At 49.3% G+C, this 17,402-nt stretch overlaps 1 protein-coding gene across 2 annotated transcripts in view; it reads left to right on the top strand.

Moving 5' to 3' along the window:
- The window catches only part of LOC144950918 (protocadherin-9-like), a 152,462-nt gene that overhangs the window by 52,659 nt on the left and 82,401 nt on the right, over positions 1-17,402 (top strand). For both annotated transcript variants that reach the window (XM_078881096.1, XM_078881094.1), the window contains exon 6: positions 3,798-4,268. In XM_078881096.1, the coding sequence (XP_078737222.1) occupies positions 3,798-4,268 (471 nt within the window). The remainder of the gene's footprint in view (positions 1-3,797; positions 4,269-17,402) is intronic.

Raw genomic sequence — 17,402 nt, 5'->3', positions numbered from 1 at the left:
TTTATCAAATTTATATCTATAAAAACATTTTGCTCGTCTTGCAAAACACTCGCAGACCAAGTTACTCGCAATCCAAGGTTTTACTGTAGTTAAAAAAACCAGGCTCAGGGATTATTCCATCACCCGCTACCGTGCGATGGATTTCCACGTGTATGTAGGCTGCGTTGGCTGGGTCACGTTGCCGGCAATGCCCAGCCACCCCGCATGCCCAAGCAGCTTCTGTTTGGCCGGATAGATAAATGCGTGTGCGAGTGTGTGCGAGCGTGTCTGTCTGTGTGTGTGTGCGAGTGGGGAGCGGTGGTGTAGCGGTTAGCGTGCGGCGCTATGAACCCGGCGACACGAGTTCGATTCCCGCTTACGGCCAACACCAGTGACGATTATCTGAATCGGTCCCGGGCGTCCCCTAGGTCGACTCAGCCTCAAATGAGTACCTGGCGCGGTGTGTAAACATTGCCACTAGGGAGACAAAGGCGGTCGGGCGTGGTGCTGGCCACCCACCCCCTCGTGTACCGTTCCGGCCTTCATAGGTGCTCGCTAACAGCACTTGCCCCAACAGTCTGTACCAGGCTGTACGGGGGATCTTTGCCTTTGAGTGCAATTGTCGACTCAGCACTTGCCCCAAAAGTCTTTTGAGGCTACACGGGGAGGGATTTTTGTCTCTGTCAGAGGCTGTTTTAGCGTTGGTTGCAAATTGGTTTCGTCCGAACTGCGTTTCCCCCCCGCCCTCCCCACCCCCTCTCAGTTTCATAATCTTAGGGATTTGCAACTCACTCTGGACCCATCTCAAAGCCTGGATATAAATAAAAACCAGCATCAGCAAGCGGCGGCCCATTTCCTGCCCCCTTCAGTCCCAAAATCCTGTGCTTACATCGACGGTGTTAATCACACGCGTGTAGCGATCGCTTAGAGGGCGCGCGTGCACGTGTGTGCGTGTGTTGCGTGTGCACACGTGTGCGTGTGTGCGTGTGCACACGTGTGCGTGTGTGCGTGCGTGTGTGCGTGTGTGTGTGTGCGTGTGTGCGCGTGCGTGTGCGTGTGTGCGTGCGTGTGTGCGTGCGTGTGTGCGTGTGTGCGTGTGTGCGTGTGTGTGTGTGCGTGTGTGCGTGTGTGTGTGTGCGTGTGTGTGCGCGTGTGCACACGTGTGCGTGTGTGCGTGCGTGTGTGCGTGTGTGCGTGTGCGTGTGTGCGTGTGTGTGTGTGCGTGTGTGCGTGTGTGTGTGTGCGTGTGTGTGTGTGCGTGCACACGTGTGCGTGCGCGCGGGATGTCTACGCGTGTGTGGGGAGCGGTGGCGCAGTAGTTAACCCCGAGTCTGATTTCCCAGCTCATCGGTGACGAATATCTGAAACTAAACTAAGATATGTATTTTATTTTATTTAACGAAACTATTTTTTGTATTCATAATCGAGGTTTCTATTTTGGGGTTTTTATTTTTTGGGTTTTTTTTGACCAACCAGGTAAGGCCCACTGAGCCATGCATCTCTTTTCAGAAGCGATCTTTCCACAAATGATGGGTCAACGGAGTGGTTTATCGTCGTCACGTGGAAAATTTATATCAAACGCGTGACGTTGATTCTAAATGTGGAGGGAAAAACCGGAAAAACCCACGCGACCACGAGGAGAGAGAGAGAGACGCAAACTCCAAATATACAGCAGGCTTCGTCAGGAATCAGGATCGAACCCACGACCTCCTGTATACCAGGCGAGGTAGTTAACATCTCACCACGGAGAGAGAGACACGCAAACTCCAAATATACAGCAGGCGTCAGGGTCGGGATCGGACCCACGACCTCCTGTGTACCAGGCGAGGTAGTTAACATCTCACCACGGAGAGAGAGAGACGCAAACTCCAAATATACAGCAGGCGTCAGGGTCGGGATCGGACCCACGACCTCCTGTGTACCAGGCGAGGTAGTTAACATCTCACCACGGAGAGAGAGACACGCAAACTCCAAATATACAGCAGGCTTCGTCAGGTTCGGGATCGAACCCACGACCTCCTGTAGACCAGGCGAGGCAGTTAACATCTCACCACGGAGAGAGAGACACGCAAACTCCAAATATACAGCAGGCATCGTCAGGTTCAGGATCGAACCCACGACCTCCTGTACACCAGGCGAGGTAGTTAACATCTCCTAGCCACCGTGATCATGATGAGAGAGAGACACGCAAACTCTAAATATACAGCAGGCATCGTCAGGTTCAGGATCGAACCCACGACCTCCTGTACACCAGGCGAGGTAGTTAACATCTCCTAGCCACCGTGATCATGATGAGAGAGAGACACGCAAACTCTAAATATACAGCAGGCATCGTCAGGTTCAGGATCGAACCCACGACCTCCTGTACACCAGGCGAGGTAGTTAACATCTCATAGCCACCGTGATCATGATGAGAGAGAGACACGCAAACTCTAAATTTACAGCAGGCTTCGTCAGATTCGGGATCGAACCCACGACCTCCTGTACACCAGGCGAGGTAGTTAACATCTCCTAGCCACCGTGGCATCCTGAACCCGATCCTGGGTCTCTTTGAATACCTGATGCAGTATGTAAACAGCAAGATGACCTTCCCTCCCCCGCACCTCCGATTAAGGCTGTTGGCTACGTACGATAGTCCGAAAGAATCTTCTTGGTTCTTTCGGTAAAGTCACATAGAAGGGAAATAATAAAATAATAAAAATTAAACATAATAAAATAATAAAAATAAAACATAATAAAATAAAAAAAATAAAACATAATAAAATTACGATTTCAAGCTTTCGTGACTGCAGGGATTCATCTTCTTGGTTCTTTCGGTAAAGTCACGTAGAAGGGAAATAATAAAATAATAAAAATAAAACATAATAAAATACAATTCTCAAGACGATCCTTCAACAAACTCCGAGATAAGAAGGCTCAGCTAATCGAGTCTCTCACCTTTCTGAAGAGATGCCACGACTCTAAGCTTTAATAGACGTTCCAAGCGTAAAATTATTTTATTATGTTTAATATAGATATTTTTATTATTTTATTATTTCCCTTCTACGTGACTTTACCGAAAGAACCAAGAAGATGAATCCCTGCAGTCACGAAAGCTTTAAATCGAAATTTAGTCCGAAAAAAGTTTAGATTACAGCACGTGACATTACGGCTGTGGGGAGACAAAGACGGCTGGGGCATTGGTACGTTGCCAGCACGGCTCGGTGGTTCGTGCAGTGGAAAACTACACTCGTGGCACGGCGCGAAATGTCAGCGAGGGAAGCGGTGCGGGTCGCTTTCGCAGCGGCGTCGGACGAGACGAGCGAAAAAAGAAAGAGAAATTAAAGTAACAAGAATAAATGTTATAATAAATAAAATATGATAATAAAAAAAATATCTTAGAATAATAAAAAAATATTAAAATGAAAAGAATGATAATAAAAGTTTTAAAAATAAAAAAAATATTATAATAACATTTTTTTATAAAATTATTTTAGAAGAATATGAAAACGATTCTAATGGAAACATGATAATAGAAAATTATAAAAATTAAAAACTATAATATCTATTTTTCATAATTAAAAAAAGATTAGAATATAAAAAACTATTATAATAAAACATGTGATAATAATAAAAAAAAATATTATAATGAAAAAAATATTAGAACAGAAAAAAATATATGAAAAAAAAAAATTCGCCACTATTCATTATGCACTGCCGCAGTTCAACCGTGGTTCAACCAGCGAACAACCCTCGATGCGGAACGCGGGTTTCGAAGCGATACCTTGAAACCCCCCCCCCATACCCCCCCAACCCGCACGTGCTTTGCCCTGACCCAGGGACCAGGCGACGAACCAACGTACCAGTCCATCGCCGAGGCGCTGGAGGAAGCGTGCGGTGGTGGCGGTGGTGGCGGCATCGGCGGCGTGGGCGAAGACCCGCGTCACACCGTGATCCCTCGTCACAGCACCTTCCGTCCTCGCGACCCCAGCCCCGACCTCCTGGGCCGCCTACCCAGCCGGGTCACGCAGCCTCCACCTCCACCACCTCCACCACCTCCACCTCTGCCGTTGTCGTCATCGTCGTCTTCGTCGCTGCTGCTGTCGCCGGAGCTTCCGTCGTCGGCGCCGGCTGCTGCTGCTGCTGCTGCGTTCTCGTCGCTGAGCGAGTCGAAGCGATCTTTGTCGTCGAGTGGCTCCGAACACTACAGCGCGTCTGAGAGCAGCTGCTCGCAGCAAGGAGCCAGGAGCGCGCACGGACCCGCGGCGCTCCCCACCTCGTCCGCGTCTGTGTCGCACCGCGGCAAGCAGGTGGGTGAGGGCGCGCGGTGAGTGTGTCGGGGGCGAGCGAGCGATTACACCGGAGTGGGAGGAGGAGCGCCGGATATGCATCTGGTGTAAGGATGAGATGGTGGACACGAGAAGACACGCGCGGGAGTGGGTACAGGAGAACGTACGAACGGCAGTCACTCACTTTGTAGGACAGGGAGAGATCATACAAACTCCACTCACTCACTCTGTAGAACAGGGGGGGAGAAATTACACAAACTCCACTCACTCACTCTGTAGAACAGGGGGGCAGAAATCACACAAACTCCACTCACTCACTCTGTAGGACAGGGGACTAGAAATTACACAAACTCCACTCACTCACTCTGTAGAACAGGGGGAGAGAAATTACACAAACTCCACTCACTCACTCTGTAGAACAGGGGGGCAGAAATCACACAAACTCCACTCACTCACTCTGTAGGACAGGGGGAGAGAAATTACACAAACTCCACTCACTCACTCTGTAGAACAGGGGGGCAGAAATCACACAAACTCCACTCACTCACTCTGTAGGACAGGGGGAGAGAAATTACACAAACTCCACTCACTCACTCTGTAGAACAGGGGGAGAGAAATTACACAAACTCCACTCACTCACTCTGTAGGACAGGGGGAGAGAAATTACACAAACTCCACTCACTCACTCTGTAGAACAGGGGGGCAGAAATCACACAAACTCCACTCACTCACTCTGTAGGACAGGGGACTAGAAATTACACAAACTCCACTCACTCACTCTGTAGAACAGGGGGAGAGAAATTACACAAACTCCACTCACTCACTCTGTAGAACAGGGGGGCAGAAATCACACAAACTCCACTCACTCACTCTGTAGGACAGGGGGAGAGAAATTACACAAACTCCACTCACTCACTCTGTAGAACAGGGGGGCAGAAATCACACAAACTCCACTCACTCACTCTGTAGGACAGGGGGAGAGAAATTACACAAACTCCACTCACTCACTCTGTAGAACAGGGGGAGAGAAATTACACAAACTCCACTCACTCACTCTGTAGAACAGGGGGGCAGAAATCACACAAACTCCACTCACTCACTCTGTAGGACAGGGGGAGAGAAATTACACAAACTCCACTCACTCACTCTGTAGAACAGGGGGAGAGAAATTACACAAACTCCACTCACTCGCTCTGTAGAACAGGGGGGCAGAAATCACACAAACTCCACTCACTCACTCACTCTGTAGGACAGGGGGAGAGAAATTACACAAACTCCACTCACTCTGTAGAACAGGGGGAGAGAAATTACACAAACTCCACTCACTCACTCTGCAGAACAGGGAGAGATCACACAAACTCCACTCACTCACTCTGTAGAACAGGGGGGAGATCATACAAACTCCACTCACTCACTCTGTAGAACAGGGGGAGATCACACAAACTCCACTCACTCACTGACTCTTCAGAACACGGAGAGAACATACAAAGTCCACTCACTCACAATGTAATACAGGGGGAGATCACACAATCTCCACTCACTCACTCTGTAGAACAGGGGGAGATCACACAAACTCCACTCACTCACTCTGTAGAACAGGGGGAGATCACACAAACTCCACTCACTCTGTAGAACAGGGAGAGATCACACAAACTCCACTCACTCACTCTGTAGAACAGGGGGAGAGAAATCACACAAACTCCACTCACTCACTCTGCAGAACAGGGGGAGATCACACAAACTCCACTCACTCATTCTGTAGAACAGGGGGGCAGAAATCACACAAACTCCACTCACTCACTCACTCTGTAGAACAGGGGGAGATCACACAAACTCCACTCACTCTGTAGAACAGGGGGAGATCACACAAACTCCACTCACTCACTCTGTGGAACAGGGAGAGATCAAACAAACTCCACTCACTCACTCTGTAGAACAGGGGGAGATCACACAAACTCCACTCACTCACAATGTAATACAGGGGGAGATCACACAAACTCCACTCACTCACTCTGTAGAACAGGGGGAGATCACACAAACTCCACTCACTCACTCTGTGGAACAGGGAGAGATCAAACAAACTCCACTCACTCACTCTGTAGAACAGGGGGGCAGAAATCACACAAACTCCACTCACTCACTCTGTAGGACAGGGGGAGAGAAATTACACAAACTCCACTCACTCACTCTGTAGAACAGGGGGGCAGAAATCACACAAACTCCACTCACTCACTCTGTAGGACAGGGGGAGAGAAATTACACAAACTCCACTCACTCACTCTGTAGAACAGGGGGAGAGAAATTACACAAACTCCACTCACTCACTCTGTAGAACAGGGGGGCAGAAATCACACAAACTCCACTCACTCACTCTGTAGGACAGGGGGAGAGAAATTACACAAACTCCACTCACTCACTCTGTAGAACAGGGGGAGAGAAATTACACAAACTCCACTCACTCGCTCTGTAGAACAGGGGGGCAGAAATCACACAAACTCCACTCACTCACTCACTCTGTAGGACAGGGGGAGAGAAATTACACAAACTCCACTCACTCTGTAGAACAGGGGGAGAGAAATTACACAAACTCCACTCACTCACTCTGCAGAACAGGGAGAGATCACACAAACTCCACTCACTCACTCTGTAGAACAGGGGGGAGATCATACAAACTCCACTCACTCACTCTGTAGAACAGGGGGAGATCACACAAACTCCACTCACTCACTGACTCTTCAGAACACGGAGAGAACATACAAAGTCCACTCACTCACAATGTAATACAGGGGGAGATCACACAATCTCCACTCACTCACTCTGTAGAACAGGGGGAGATCACACAAACTCCACTCACTCACTCTGTAGAACAGGGGGAGATCACACAAACTCCACTCACTCTGTAGAACAGGGAGAGATCACACAAACTCCACTCACTCACTCTGTAGAACAGGGGGAGAGAAATCACACAAACTCCACTCACTCACTCTGCAGAACAGGGGGAGATCACACAAACTCCACTCACTCATTCTGTAGAACAGGGGGGCAGAAATCACACAAACTCCACTCACTCACTCACTCTGTAGAACAGGGGGAGATCACACAAACTCCACTCACTCTGTAGAACAGGGGGAGATCACACAAACTCCACTCACTCACTCTGTGGAACAGGGAGAGATCAAACAAACTCCACTCACTCACTCTGTAGAACAGGGGGAGATCACACAAACTCCACTCACTCACAATGTAATACAGGGGGAGATCACACAAACTCCACTCACTCACTCTGTAGAACAGGGGGAGATCACACAAACTCCACTCACTCACTCTGTGGAACAGGGAGAGATCAAACAAACTCCACTCACTCACTCTGTAGAACAGGGGGAGATCACACAAACTCCACTCACTCACTCTGTAGAACAGGGGGAGATCACACAAACTCCACTCACTCTGCAGAAGAGAGGGAGATCACACAAACTCCACTGACTCTGTAGAACAGGGGGAGATCACACAAACTCCACTCACTCACTCTGTAGAACAGGGGGAGATCACACAAACTCCACTCACTCACTCTGTAGAACAGGGGGAGATCACACAAACTCCACTCACTCACTCTGGAGAACAGGGGGAGATCACACAAACTCCACTCACTCACTCTGGAGAACAGGGGGAGATCACACAAACTCCACTCACTCACTCTGTAGAACAGGGGGAGAGAAATTACACAAACTCCACTCACTCACTCTGTAGAACAGGGGGAGAGAAATAACACAAACTCCACTCACTCACTCTGCAGAACAGGGAGAGATCACACAAACTCCACTCACTCACTCTGTAGAACAGGGGGAGATCACACAAACTCCACTCACTCACTCTGTAGAACAGGGGGAGATCACACAAACTCCACTCACTCACTCTGTAGAACAGGGGGAGATCACACAAACTCCACTCACTCACTCTGTAGAACAGGGGGAGATCACACAAACTCGACTCACTCACTCTGTTGAACAGGGGGAGATCACACAAACTCCACTCACTCACTCTGTTGAACAGGGGGAGATCACACAAACTCCACTCACTCACTCTGTTGAACAGGGGGAGATCACACAAACTCCACTCACTCACTCTGTAGAACAGGGGGAGATCACACAAACTCCACTCACTCACTCACTCACAGAAAGGCGCCCTAGCCTGGACTCGAACCCAGCGCCCTTCTTGCCCTGTGGCCGTCCCCTCGCGCCTCCGTTCGCCCGGCCCTCTCGATGTGCTCGGAGTGCGACCGACCGCCGTTGTAAATTAAAGCCGAGTTGGGGGGGGGGGTTATTGTACTTCACAACATTTAATACGGACGCGCCGGATGCGAAAAGGGAATAAACAAAACAAATATTTACAACAGTTAATTAGGGAATGGGCAAACGTTGAATTGAGAAATATGCCTTGCAATGAGACGAACATTTTACTACACGCGTACGCATTGAAACACTAAAAACGATACACGGTGCCAATGATGTGCTTTGCCTTGCTCGATGCACGTGGTCTTTCTCGATTCTTGAAAGCCGAGAATGGCGCCGACTCGGCTTGACTAAAATAAATCTATCCGATGGAAAGGTCGCGAGTTCAAACCCGCGGCACACCATCGGTACGAGTAGAAACCACCACGCACATTTTTTTTTATACAATTTTTTTTTTATAACTTTGTATTTTTTTTTATAAAAAAAAAATTTCAACAAAAAAATGTTAAACAACATTTTTTTTCAAAAAAAAATTCTCAAATTTACCACCGTGGTCTCTGTTGAACGCCAGCCGCTGAGAGTTTTGGATCTCGCGGCGAGCGCTGACTCGACTTGACTCAATAAATGTATCCGAAGAGCTCAAACCCTCGGCACACCATCATCGCGAGTAGAAACCGTGGCGTAACATTTTAAAAATAAAATTATGGTAACAACACAAAAACAATTCCGAACAATTTTTTTTAAAATATCGGATCCCCGTGGCTGGCCCAGCTGGTCCCTTACCGAACCCCCTTCCGTGGCAAAGGGGCCGTCCATAAATGACGTCACGCACCTAGTGGGGGGGTGGGGGGGGGGTCAGACATTTGTGACGATGTGTGACGATGGGGGGGGGGGGGGGGGGTTGAGAAATGTGACGTCACATCAAAATGCGCAACTTTAAATAAATATAGACAACACGTTCTACTTAATTAAAAAGACTTTTTAATAAATGTTTTCTCCTACAACATCAGAGTGCAGCGCCACATTAAATACGCACTACAATGACAATAGTTTAAAGCATGTTTTAATTGGAGGGGGAGGGGCAGAGCTTTGTGACGTCATATTTCAGGGGGGGGGTCTGACTTTTTGCGACGCCGTGTGACGAAGGGGGGGGGGGGTCAAAAATCCTCCAAAATCGCGTGACGTCATTTATGGACGGCCCCATAGCCACGCGGTCCGGTTCTCCCACTCGGATTTGCGTTCGTGTGGTTGCTGCTGGCGATGTTGACACACCACCTACTCGTTTTGAGGCTGAGTCGACCTAGGGGAGGCCCAGGACCGGTTCAAATAATCGTCACCGGTGGTGGCCGTGAGCGGGAATCGAACTCGGGTCGCCGGGTTCGTAGCGCGGCGCGCTAACCACTGCACCACCGCTCCCCACTCACACACACAGCGTGCTAACCACTACACTACAATGCGTTACGCTTCCACGTGCGCGGGTCACGTGACAGATGTGACGTCACAGCTCATTTGCTGTGCAAATAATCAATGTATTATTGCGCTCCCCCCCCCCCCCCACAAAAAAAAACAAAAAAAGTGTATTTTTATAATGTTTGCATGGTGTACAGTCTGGAAGGTACCCACATGGCAAATTTCAAGTTTGTTGCATGTCGGGAAGAACGCTAAACATTTTGAACAGACACCCATAATCACAACTTTGCCTTTTATAGATATATGGAGATTAGTTTTTTTTATGGGATTTTTATTTTGAGTTGTGAGCATTGGTGTTGTGTGTGTGGGGGATGGGTTCGGGCGGAGAGGTGGGGGGTGGGTAATTGTTGTCATTCAACCCCGCACCTCCGATTAGCACGCTTGGCTACGTTCCTGTGCTCATGAAGTTCAACATACAATCTTAATTTTAGAACTTTCGTGACTGCAGGAATTATTATTTGTTTCTTTCGGTTAAGTCACGTCTAAAGATAAAATAATAATAAATTAAATTAAATAATAGAATACGACGTTTCGATTGCAACACAAGCAATCATCATCAGGTATAATGAAATAGTCGCTATTTCATTATACCTGATGATGATTGCTTGTGTTGCAATCGAAACGTCGTATTCTATTATTCAACATACATGCACACAATCTTGATTTGACGCTTTCGTGACTGCAGGAATCCATACTCTTTGGTTCTTTATTTGTCCGCATACATACAGCATACATACATGATGGAGTTGGAGGGTAGTGGGAGTATATGGCGCAGCAATACTATAAAGACAAAGATCCCCCTATCCCACCATGTAGCCTGTAACAGGCTGTAGGGGCAAGTGCTGTTAGCGAGCAGCACCTATGAAGGCCGGCACGGCACACGAGGGGGGTGGGTGGCCAGCACCACGCCCGGTCGCCTTTGTCTCCCCAGTGGCGATGTTTTCTGCCAGTAACACAACAACAACAACCGCCATTCGCCACTAAGTGGCGGTGACGTCACCACGACGCTTGTGCCAGGCCATGTGCACCTTGAGGCTGCCACGTGAAGTGTCGAACGCCCGCTGGCAGGAGGTCACGGGGCAGACCCAGCAGGTGCCACGGGTCGACTGACTAAGATGACCGAGATGACTGGCTGATGCACCACCTGTACCCCCTACTGTGCCAACTTGCTGTGCTTTAGCCGCCCGGCGCTCCGCTCGTTGTTGTGAGCGTCGCTCCTCCGCCCTCCGTTGTTGTTGGAGGGCGACTGCCTCCAACTGCCCAGTAGCGTCCTTCACGAGCCTCCTCCACTGAGGCCGATCTTGACACCGCTGGTACCAGTCATCGGCAAGTCCACTCAGCTCCACGTCCTCCTGTACCACATCACTCCATCTCTTCTCTAGCCCGTGCCGCGCCCGTTTAGCCCCCTCGATCCGGCCGAACAAAAGCTGTTTAGGCCAGTAACACAACAACCACCACCACAAACATCCGCTGACATCGTAGCCACAACTGCTACTGCCAACGCAACTCTACAACTCGCTACCACCACCACTACCACCACCACCACCGGTAGTACCACACCCACAACACACACTGCCAGCGCAACCACCACCACCACTATCATCATCACCACAATTATCACCACCACCACTATCAATACGACACTACCACCACTAACCACCACAACAACCACTACTACAACCACCACGACAACAACCACCACTATTGCCAAGACCGCCACCACGATCACAAACACCACTACTACCATCACCACAACAAACACCATCACCAACCACTTTCATCACCATCACCACAACTATCACTATCACCACCACTATCAGTACGACCACCACCACAAACCACCACCACGGAAATTTGCATGACGTTTGACGCCAATGTTTCAGGAAATATAGCAATGACAATACTCCCATTTAACTTTAAACACATTCTTCAGTGATGCTGCTGTCACTGCTGTCACCTGCTGCTACTGCTGCGTTGACAGCGGCCGTGCACAGAACAATACAAACCAGAACTCCAAAGTGAACATTCCCCAGCACAGATACAATCTCAACACTTTCCTCAATAATAACACGGCGTGTGTGAGTGTGTGAGTTGGGGGGGGGGGTAGTGTGTGTGTGTGTGAGTTGGGGGGGAGTGGTAGTGTGTGTGTGTGTGAGTTGGGGGGAGTGGTAGTGTGTGTGTGTGAGTTGGGGGGAGTGGTAGTGTGTGTGTGAGTGAGTTGGGGGGAGTGTTAGTGTGTGTGTGTGTGTGGGGGGGGGAGTGGTAGTGTGTGTGTGTGTGTTGGGGAGAGTGGTAGTGTGTGTGTGTGTGAGTTGGGGGGAGTGGTAGTGTGTGTGTGTGTGAGTTGGGGGGAGTGGTAGTGTGTGTGTGTGTGATGGGGGGAGTGGTAGTGTGTGTGTGTGTGAGTTGGGGGGAGTGGTAGTGTGTGTGTGTGAGTTGGGGGGAGTGGTAGTGTGTGTGTGTGTGAGTTGGGGGGAGTGGTAGTGTGAGTGTGTGTGATGGGGGGAGTGGTAGTGTGTGTGTGTGTGAGTTGGGGGGAGTGGTAGTGTGTGTGTGTGTGTGAGTTGGGGGGAGTGGTAGTGTGTGTGTGTGTGTGTTGTGGGGAGTGGTAGTGTGTGTGTGATGGGGGGAGTGGTAGTGTGTGTGTGTGAGTTGGGGGGAGTGGTAGTGTGTGTGTGTGTGTGTTGGGGGGGAGTGGTAGTGTGTGTGTGTGTGAGTTGGGGGGAGTGGTAGTGTGTGTGTGTGTGAGTTGGGGGGAGTGGTAGTTTGTGTGTGTGTGTGTGAGTTGGGGGGAGTGGTAGTGTGTGTGTGTGTGAGTTGGGGGGAGTGGTAGTGTGTGTGTGTGTGAGTTGGGGGGAGTGGTAGTGTGTGTGTGTGTGAGTTGGGGGGGCGGTAGTGTGTGTGTGTGTGAGTTGGGGGGAGTGGTAGTGTGTGTGTGTGTGAGTTGGGGGGAGTGGTAGTTTGTGTGTGTGTGTGAGTTGGGGGGAGTGGTAGTGTGTGTGTGTGAGTTGGGGGGAGTGGTAGTGTGTGTGTGTGTGAGTTGGGGGGAGTGGTAGTGTGTGTGTGGAGTGGTAGTGTGTGTGTGTGTGAGTTGGGGGGAGTGGTAGTGTGTGTGTGTGTGAGTTGGGGGGAGTGGTAGCGTGTGTGTGTGTGAGTTGGGGGGAGTGGTAGTGTGAGTGTGTGTGAGTTGGGGGGGGAGTGGTAGTGTGTGTGTGTGTGAGTTGGGGGGAGTGGTAGTGTGTGTGTGTGTGAGTTGGGGGGAGTGGTAGTTGTGTGTGTGTGTGTGAGTTGGGGGGAGTGGTAGTGTGTGTGTGTGTGAGTTGGGGGGGAGTGGTAGTGTGTGTGTGTGTGAGTTGGGGGGAGTGGTAGTGTGTGTGTGTGTGAGTTGGGGGGGAGTGGTAGTGTGTGTGTGTGTGATGGGGGGGGCGGTAGTGTGTGTGTGTGTGAGTTGGGGGGGGAGTGGTAGTGTGTGTGTGTGTGAGTTGGGGGAGTGTAGTGTGTGTGTGTGTGATGGGGGGGGGCGGTAGTGTGTGTGTGTGTGAGTTGGGAGAGTGGTAGTGTGTGTGTGTGTGTGTTGGGGGGAGTGGTAGTGTGTGTGTGTGATGGGGGGGGCGGTAGTGTGTGTGTGTGTGATGGGGGGGGCGGTAGTGTGTGTGTGTGTGAGTTGGGGGGGGAGTGGTAGTGTGTGTGTGTGTGATGGGGGGGGCGGTAGTGTGTGTGTGTGTGATGGGGGGGGCGGTAGTGTGTGTGTGTGTGAGTTGGGGGGGAGTGGTAGTGTGTGTGTGTGTGTTGGGAGGGGCGGTAGTGTGTGTGTGTGTGAGTTGGGGGGAGTGGTAGTGTGTGTGTGTGTGAGTTGGGGGGAGTGGTAGTGTGTGTGTGTGTGATGGGGGGGGCGGTAGTGTGTGTGTGTGTGAGTTGGGGGGGGGAGTGGTAGTGTGTGTGTGTGTGAGTTGGGGGGGGAGTGGTAGTGTGTGTGTGTGTGTGATGGGGGGGGCGGTAGTGTGTGTGTGTGTGATGGGGGGGGCGGTAGTGTGTGTGTGTGTGAGTTGGGGGGGGAGTGGTAGTGTGTGTGTGTGTGTGTGTGTTGGGGGGGGAGTGGTAGTGTGTGTGTGAGTTGGGGGGAGTGGTAGTGTGTGTGTGTTGGGGGGGGAGTGGTAGTGTGTGTGTGTGTTGGGGGGAGTGGTAGTGTGTGTGTGTGTGAGTTGGGGGGGAGTGGTAGTGTGTGTGTGTGAGTTGGGGGGAGTGGTAGTGTGTGTGTGTGTGAGTTGGGGGGGGAGTGGTAGTGTGTGTGTGTGTGAGTTGGGGGGGGAGTGGTAGTGTGTGTGTGTGTGAGTTGGGGGGAGTGGTAGTGTGTGTGTGTGTGTTGGGAGGGGCGGTAGTGTGTGTGTGTGTGAGTTGGGGGGAGTGGTAGTGTGTGTGTGTGTGAGTTGGGGGGAGTGGTAGTGTGTGTGTGTGTGTGTTGGGGGGAGTGGTAGTGTGTGTGTGTGTGTGTTGGGGGGAGTGGTAGTGTGTGTGTGTGTGAGTTGGGGGGAGTGGTAGTGTGTGTGTGTGTGAGTTGGGGGGGAGTGGTAGTGTGTGTGTGTGTGTGAGTTGGGGGGGGGAGTGGTAGTGTGTGTGTGTGAGTTGGGGGGAGTGGTAGTGTGTGTGTGTGTGAGTTGGGGGGGGGAGTGGTAGTGTGTGTGTGTGAGTTGGGGGGAGTGGTAGTGTGTGTGTGTGTGTGTTGGGAGGGGCGGTAGTGTGTGTGTGTGTGAGTTGGGGGGAGTGGTAGTGTGTGTGTGTGTGAGTTGGGGGGGAGTGGTAGTGTGTGTGTGTGTGCGTGTTGGGGGGAGTGGTAGTGTGTGTGTGTGTGAGTTGGGGGGGAGTGGTAGTGTGTGTGTGTGTGTGTGAGTTGGGGGGGCGGTAGTGTGTGTGTGTGAGTTGGGGGGAGTGGTAGTGTGTGTGTGTGTGAGTTGGGGGGAGTGGTAGTGTGTGTGTGTGTGAGTTGGGGGGAGTGGTAGTGTGTGTGTGTGTGTGTGAGTTTTTGGGTGAGATCGCGTTATTTTCACTGGTCAACACACTTTTTCTGGAATAAGGTATTCCAACGGTTTTAAGGTGCTGATTCCAAATCTGGCATCAGTTTTTGTCTATCACATCAGGTTTTTGAGATATAAAATATTGCATTTTCAATAAAAACTGCAGAAGAAAAATATTAAATAAATGTGGATATCTACATAAAATGATATTATAAACACACTATCCTAAAAATGCAGCACCATATTTTAACACTAAAGCAGTCACTGACAGAGTTAATTTCGGGTAAAATCAATGAAAATGGGGTATGCCGATAGCATTAAAATGAGATGTGATAGAGAAAATCTGAGATCAGATTTGGAATCAGCACCCTGAAATTAGTCTAAAACAGCTGCAAAAGTCCAGGCGAGAAAAAAATGTTTTTGTTTTGTTGACCAGTGTTATAAATGTGTCGTAACCCTCCACCACCCGATACGGTCAATCAGCAAAAAAGTGTCACGTTGACAAAAGACAAATAATTCACTACTTTAGCCCACCAGTGTATTGAAGAGTGAAGCCACAACATTTACACATTTTTCTTTTGTAAATGGGGGAGGGGAGGGGAGTGGGAGAATGCCTGCCAACCAAAACTAACAAGGAATGGGCCATTTATTTCCCCCTTTTACGAATTCGGTATATAAAAAAAACCCAACTAAAATTGTAATTCAATAATTTTCAATTGCCGTACAATAGCAACGCGAATTACGAAATCTCGGTGATCGTGAAATACATAAACGAATTAATTACTCAATTGAAACCTCATTTGCCAGGAGCAAAATATGGCAATTGGTTGTTTTACCCTTTTATCTGGCAACAAAACTGACACCGTTTTTTTTACAAGGAGTCATGTTTGCATTGACCACAATACCTGCAGTCGGAATGCAATGTCTTTGAGTTGTGCGCCTTTTGGCGTCATCTGGTCCAACACCATGTGAGACTAGGCTCTAAGGAAAGCTGTCTCGGGTGTGGACCAATCAATTTCAAGGACAGTGCACATACATGATCATAGTTATGTTTTTTGTTTGTATTATGACCGCAGGTATTGTGGTCAATGCAAACATGACTCCTTGTAAATAAAGATGTCAGTTTTGTTGCCAGATAAAAGGGTAAAAAAAAAGCAATTAGCAAATTAATCAATGTTACACTAAGCGGTCTCCAATAACAAAATACAAAAATAACAAAAACGTCGCGATAGTTCAGTGGGGTTTTGTTATATTTTTAAATCCTTTATATTAAGTTCACTTGCTTGCTTGCTTGCGCGCTTACGACCGTGCAAATATTTCGGTCGTTTTTTTAACCCACTTCCCGTGATCCAATCGAGCTGACATTTTGCACACAGACTCGTTGTGCGTGACAATTTATTTTCGTGAATTTTTTTTCTCCAAAATTTTACACTTTTTAGGAAAAAATAAATTATATTTAATTACCAATTGCTTAATGGTGGCAGGCAATCATCTGACCCATAGGTGGCAGCCATCTCAAGCCAGAGGACGAGAGGACTCTAGCCGCCACGCATATAAAGGATTTATAGTGACAAACTTTGTTTTTACGGGTTAATTTTTTATTTTTTACTCAGGATGATAAAACTTCCTGAAACACTCACCACGATCCGAGACGCGCCCTGCCCCTTGTGCCCATTTCGTTCATTGATTACGCTCTGCTGTGTGTGTTGGGTGGGGCGGGAGGGCTGATGTTTTAGTTTGATATGCCCGCCCCGATGACTCAATGGAACGCCACGCGTCCCACGCTTGCTCAAGCCAGCTCCTCACATCCAACCGGTTTTTCTTTGTTTTGTTGTTGTGCCATCCGGGAGTGTCGACCGGTCTTCTACTTCTTCTTTCGTGTGGCTGATTCGCAGGGTCGTACGGGTGTGTCGTGATATCCCCTTCAATTAATTGATACACAAATATTATTGTGGGGGTTTTTCCCCCTTTGCATATGCATCCGTTTTAACTACCTCGCCTGGTGTACAGGAGATGGTGGGTTCGATCCAGACGCTTGCTGCTGTATATTTGGAGTTTGCGTGTCTCTCTCTCTCTCTGCGTGGTGAGATGTTAACTACCTCGCCTGGTCTACAGGAGGTCGTGGGTTCGATCCAGACCCTGACGCCTGCTGCTGTATATTTCGAGTTTGCGTCTCTCTCTCTCCTCCCGTGGTCGCGTGGATTTTCCCCCGGATCTTGCGGTTTTCCCCCTCCACATTTAGAATCAACGTCACGCGTTTAGAGTTATTTGACTACTGCTAAAAACGCGATGACGATAGATCACTTCGTTTGAGCTATCATTTGTGATCAGGTCGCTTTTGACAAAAGCGCCGTACAGCTCAATGGACTTTCCCTGAGAATATATATACATCTTTCAGACGCTGTCTTTCTGACAGACCTGTTCTTCACCTGAGGACGGCTGCT

The sequence above is a fragment of the Lampetra fluviatilis genome, chromosome 60 (genome assembly GCF_964198595.1).
Source record: "Lampetra fluviatilis chromosome 60, kcLamFluv1.1, whole genome shotgun sequence".
Taxonomy (NCBI): domain Eukaryota; kingdom Metazoa; phylum Chordata; class Hyperoartia; order Petromyzontiformes; family Petromyzontidae; genus Lampetra; species Lampetra fluviatilis.
This window is presented reverse-complemented; position numbering and strand designations above follow the sequence as displayed.